This window comes from Sturnira hondurensis, unplaced genomic scaffold, assembly GCF_014824575.4.
Source record: "Sturnira hondurensis isolate 20B ecotype Veracruz unplaced genomic scaffold, ASM1482457v3 Scaffold0008196, whole genome shotgun sequence".
Taxonomy (NCBI): Eukaryota; Metazoa; Chordata; class Mammalia; order Chiroptera; family Phyllostomidae; genus Sturnira; species Sturnira hondurensis.
Window position 1 is genome coordinate 15317669 of NW_028080827.1, and position 5867 is coordinate 15323535.

General features: G+C 46.1%; 1 protein-coding gene across 1 annotated transcript; it reads left to right on the forward strand.

The window, feature by feature from the left end:
• Positions 1-1170: 1170 nt before the first annotated feature.
• Positions 1171-2952, forward strand: C2CD4A (C2 calcium dependent domain containing 4A). Its single transcript, XM_037054451.1, is given in 4 exon segments — positions 1171-1243; positions 1744-2633; positions 2636-2706; positions 2709-2952. Coding segments are annotated over 3 exon segments (1083 nt in total). The 5' UTR covers positions 1171-1243; positions 1744-1792; the 3' UTR covers positions 2880-2952.
• Positions 2953-5867: the final 2915 nt, after the last annotated feature.

Sequence of the window (5867 nt, forward strand, 5' to 3'; positions counted from 1 at the left end):
GATAAACACAGTGCTAAGTATTTCACAAGATTAGATTTATTTACTGCCCCAAACAACTCATTTATGATTACTAGTATGTATCACTTCCTCCATTTCCCATTACGATGTGAACTTGGATAAGTCACTAAGAGTAATAATAATTTGCAGGGTTTATGTGACAATTCTAGAGACTTATGTGTCATCAAACATACTGCCTATGTATATATGTATATCCTGTAAATAAGAATAGATGATCCCATCCTGAAATTCCCTTTGCATGAATTCAATTTATTACAAATTCTTGGAGAAGCAATTAATTAGCAAGGCAGTATCTTAGGCAGAACTAGCAAACACTCAGTACTGAACAAAATGATCCGGATCTCCTCTAACCTGAGCTAGCTGGAAGCGGCCCTCACACTGAATTAATACATGTAAGCTTCAAAAGGAAGGAAAAGGGTCTCGGATAGACACAGCCCAGGAAAGCCGGGTATGGTCAGGGTACCGCCAGAGTTTGGCTCCAACAGCTTGGTTTTATTAATCATTAATGTAACGATTAATGTACACTAGATGATTTTTTACATAGTGATACACCCCTGTAACCCCACCCAGATCAAGGCTTGGAATATTTCCAGCCACCCCATAAAGTTCGCGTACCCAGAGTGATTTATAATCAACAAAGATAAATCACTTGAAGTCAGAAAAGAAAACCAGAAAACAAGTTAAGCAACTTCAAAAGCTGGGCACGGAAAGACCCAATTTGGGAGAGGGTGTTAAGCAAGAACAAAACAAACCCGACTTTCATCTTCTCTCAGTAGCGGGTGTAGAGTGCTGCGCGCTCACAGCTCACAGTCTTTGTAGTCCCTGGATCCTCGCAGGGACTCTGCAATAAAGGAAAGAGTTAGTTAAACGTCTTTCGCACGTGAGGAAAGAGAAACTTGTTCAGAATTTCTGAGGATATCATCTCCACCCCAAGCAGGAGAGGAAAAGAACTGCATCTCTTGGATTTGCGCAGCGGATCCAGCCACGTGGCAGAAGGAACTCGGGTGGGGGTGGCCTAGAGTCAGGTTGCCAAGCAGTGTTGCTACGGCCTGCTCATTGGCAGGCGTTCCAGGGCCCAGGTATAAAAAAAGGCTCCGGCCGGCTGTCCTTGTACTTTAGTACTGAACCTGGCCGCGCGCCCTTTGAATTTCTCAGAGGCGTTGAGTCCCTCCAAGTCAGTGCGGCAGGCAGAAGGGTGCGAGACCCATCGGACGCTGGACCTCAGGTACATTACATGGGGTCCAAAACTTTGCTTAATCCCCCGTGATTTATCTGAGATTCCTTACACTTAAAAAGAGAGACAAGGGGAACGCCTTGGAGGGAGTAATTATTTTCATTCTCTCTGAAGACTAATGCAATAATCCAAGGATTCAGGAAACAACTGCACAAGCAAAGCACCTCTTGGCAACGAGGACAGCACGAGGCTAACATTTTGAGAGTGTCCGCTCTAAGGCCAGTTAGGATAGATCGAGATTAATGCAATAAGTTCCTTAGTGTACAAAACTACAGAATGGAGACAGAAGAAAAAAAAGAACGATTGTTTTTCAGTTACCAAAACAGTTTACAATAGCAGCAGGATTAGTGGGGGGGGGGGGGAGGAAGTAGCTTACCTAGTCCTGAGGGAGGCAGGAGAAGGCACCCCAAAAGTAGAAGAAAAGAGAAAGGAATCACTGTGGCCTGGGAGTGGAGCTCACTCTGACAACCCTTGTGGCTTGTACATCGCAGGCAGATCAGCTCCAGCAGAGAGTCGCCCAGATCCGGCACCTGCCTCTTGATGTCGTGCCTGGAGCACCTCCGTTTGGGCCCCCAGCGCCTCCTGCGGGGCGGAAAATGGCGTTTCCAGGGTCTGGCCGGCGGAACCACTGCCAACACGCCCGCCCTGTGCGCAAACGTCCTCACCCCAAACAGCATCCCTGAGTTCTGCATACCCCCGAGACTCGCGCCCTGCCCCGCCCTAGCTACAGTCCGAAAATCCTGGGTGAAAAAAGCAGGGACGGACGACGGTGCCGGACACACGGACTGGGACCCGCGTTCCCAAGCCGCGCTCTCACTGCCTCACCTGCCGCGTACGCGAACCGCCTATGGCTTCTGCGCGCTGCTCGAGAGCCCGCACACTCGCCGCAAGGAGTCGCTCTTCCTCGGGGACCCCGGAGCCCCTGCGCTCCCGCTGCAGCCCGCCTCCCTGCCCGTTCTCCACCCCCGGGCCCCCACCTACCACCGCAGGGGAGGAGGAGACGCCCCCTTCCAGACCTCTGGTAGAGCCCCAGACACCACCCCCACGGCTCCCCGCTGTCCTCGCTCGCCCCACAATACTCACGCTCTGTGTTCCCAGGGCCACCGCCTCCTGGGAGCCTCCGAAAGGCTGCTGAACCGTGCGCTAAAGTCCTCGAGGAGTCACGACTTAGCCTGCGCCCGCTCTGTATCCAGCAGGGACGAGGCTGAGAATAAGGAACGCGGGGCTGACTCGGGGTTGCGGGCCCGGACCCTCTCCTCGGCCCCTCCGTTGTCCCCTGGCCCACGGCCCGAGTGCCTAGAAGCCGAGGGTACCGTGGCTCTGGGTTGCACCGGTGGCGCCCTGCGCCTGGCTGCCAAGTACAGCATTCTCCTCTCCTCCTCCTCTCGGGAGGAGCCGCCGAGCCCCGCACTGTCCGAAGCCTGGTCCTGCAGCCACCGGGCAAGACATGCCAGCAGCGCAGTGCAGCGCCGTGATGCGCGGGAGCCGCAAGGCGGTCTTCGACCAGGACTTCTGCTTGGAGGGACTCTCGGAGAGTGAATTGCGCCGCTTGGCCGTGCGTGTGAAGTCTGAGAAGAAGGGCTGTGGCAAGAGCGAGTTGCTGCTGGACTCGCTCCTGCTGCCCTGAGAGCTCCCAGGCCTCAGGCCCTACCCGAGGGGTGCTTTCTGCCTGCTGGGGACTCTCGGACACTGCCAGCAGCTTTGTACAAAAATAAATGTCATTTATTTGTCTACGGAAGCCTTCAAGTGGTGTAATATTGGCCGAGATTATACTGCATTATCACCGAAGAGGATGTTACATTTTGTGTAGATACATTCAAATTTTTTTTTACCAAATGGTATGGTGTTCTGCAGTAGGGTTTCCAAATGCAGATAGCTGATTAATTGCATTTCATTTGTTCCCTACAGTCATATTGGGAGATAGATACATGAGATCTTAAAACCAGAGGGTTTCTTGGCAGTCTATTTGCTCCAATCTCCTCCCTTTGCTGTTTGCTCATTCCACAACCTTCCCTGAAACCATCTTAGAGGACTTTCTACTTTTGAAGCATTAAGACCCTAGATAAGAACATGAGGCCTAGAGAGGTGAAGTGACTTGTCCAAGTTCAACACAGAATTAGATGGAATTCCAAGCTGATACTCTTGGCAACATCTTGTTAGAAAAGCTTTGGAGGAATTAAAACCATTTCCGTATTCTAAGCTTAAATAACATAACAGTTTACAAGTATTAACTTATAATTCGTAAACGCCCCCTTAAGAAGTAGACATTGCAGTCTCATTCTAGGATGAGGAGACTGAGGCACGGGATGAAGAGCAGAGTCAGGATCCGCACCTGCTCAGTCAGTACTGTACTCATCGCTCTTCTGAGTAATACCGCAGTGTCCGGAGGGCTCACCTCACTAGTGTTGTGAGAAGGCAGCCCATGTCTAACATTGTGAATGCTGAGGCTGGAGTCCTCGCATTCCTCACCCTCCTGTTACAAGCAAGTGGGTCAAATGAGTAATTCATCTCATGATAATGACTTCACATATGGAGATGAGCTGAGTCTAAGATGCTGAAGAGAAAACTACTTGGCCTCCAAAGGGAAAGGCGTGCCCGTCGTATTGGCACCACGTATGCTAACATGTCAGGGCAAGACGTCAAGAGTGTACCGACAACAGTGTTCTACCTCAGGCTTCTGATAATAATAGGTTTAGTTTGTTTTGAAGGATGATTTTCTTTCATCCATTGCATTCACTGCGAGACAGGCATATTTCTTCCTTTCTTAGGCATATGGGAGGAAAATGTGTCCTATTTAAAAATATTTAAATGTGTGGTGTGGTGTTAAATATGACTACATTGTCAGACTTGGTACAGAAATGGCTTCTGCTTTCATGAAACTGTTGTCAGTTTTATCCATTGGTGCTCATGAAAAATGCAACTTAGAGAGTTTCCACTGCATCACAACTCAGGTACAAACTGCAAATGGGTTATCGTGCTGGGTATCACAATACACGTGAAGAGTAACCGTGAATTCATTAACTGTCACAATCAACCGCATCTAGACTCGAGGAGGGGGTGCACAAACGAGTGGCGACACAACAGCAGCTCAGACCTGTCGCACACTCCTCTGTAGTCAAAGTCACCATTTCCGGGGGCCTTCAAGGCGACAATTATTGTTTAAAATGATTAACCTTCCTGACTTTACAACTTCGGTTGAGTAGGTAATACTGACTCCACACATATAATACTTTAAAAGGGAGCTAAAGGGAGAAAAATGGAGGTTCTTTAAAAGGGAGAAAACCACTTGGCTACATATAAGATGATTGTTGGGTTTTATTTTTCCTGCAAATAAAAATACTTTGGTGGCTTAAATAGTAAAATCTTACTCCAGAAAACATTACAATCACGATTGTCACTAGATTATATACAAATAATAGTTTGGGGGCAGAAGTGTGATTTCATTAAGAAGGTAAACAGTGCATTTCAGGGACCTAAATTTTCCATGAAATAACATTGGGTATTTCCAAATAGATGTCCACTAACATTGTCAAGTTATGGTTGGTCAAATAGTGTAAAAGCCTAAACAACATAATTTAAAAATAACTAAAATAGAATCATAAACCACAAAACAGTGGAATTTTAAAGTGGAAAAAACAGTAAGAATCATTTTGTGCAAATCCATGTATGAGAGAAAAGGACCAGAGAGGCAAATTGTACCTCAAGTCACAATTAGTAAAAGAGCTGGAACTGGAACCAATTCTATTCTCATTTTGGTTTTCAACCTTGATTGCTAGTTTCATAATAAAAGGAGAAACATTTGTTCATAAATTATTTTATATCACTGAACTAACTTGAATTTTCTACATTTAAGAAATCTTTGCAATATACATTTTTTGTGTATATGGTAACAGCAGCAGGAGTGGGAGGGGCAGACATAGTTATATTTGGTTTGTGCTTTGCTGCCCTCTAGTGGATTCTTCATGTGTTTTGTAAGTGGGTCTGTCTCCTTAGTATTAGACCCTAGACCATCTCAACTGAATATTAAGACCAATCTAATACCAGAACCCAATAGCCATGAAGATGTGTGCTGGCATCAGATTGTAGTGAAGATTAACATCACTAAATAACTAAATACAGCCACTTGAGTGTAGATGGTGCCCAAAATATTTATATTAAAAAAGAAAACAGAAGAAAAACTTTTCCCGGTAGTAAAAGAAGCTGGGAGTGTGTGGCAACGGCATGTAGGTTGCAGAAAACTGTTAAGAGTTGTCATGTTTCTCATTGGGCTCTAGACATGTGGGTTTTCTCTACCAACGATAGGGCACAGTCTTGCCTCTTGAATATGAGCACATGCAAAGAAAAACAGTCTGGCAATGTACCAGTTTTAAAAGCATTACTTAAGTATGAATTTAAAAATAAAATCAACAGCTTTGGCATTTGGTTTTGTGATCATAATGCATTCTACACCTAAAATGTTAGCTTTAATGTGGCTCAAACCTGGCTAGATTTCTTGTTGAGAGTCTAATTTCCTTTTACACACACTTCAACAGGTAATGAACATTTTCCCCAGGACCTAGGTCAAAATACTATTTTTGGTAAAGATGCTTACAGATGTTAAAAGAACAAAAAGTGG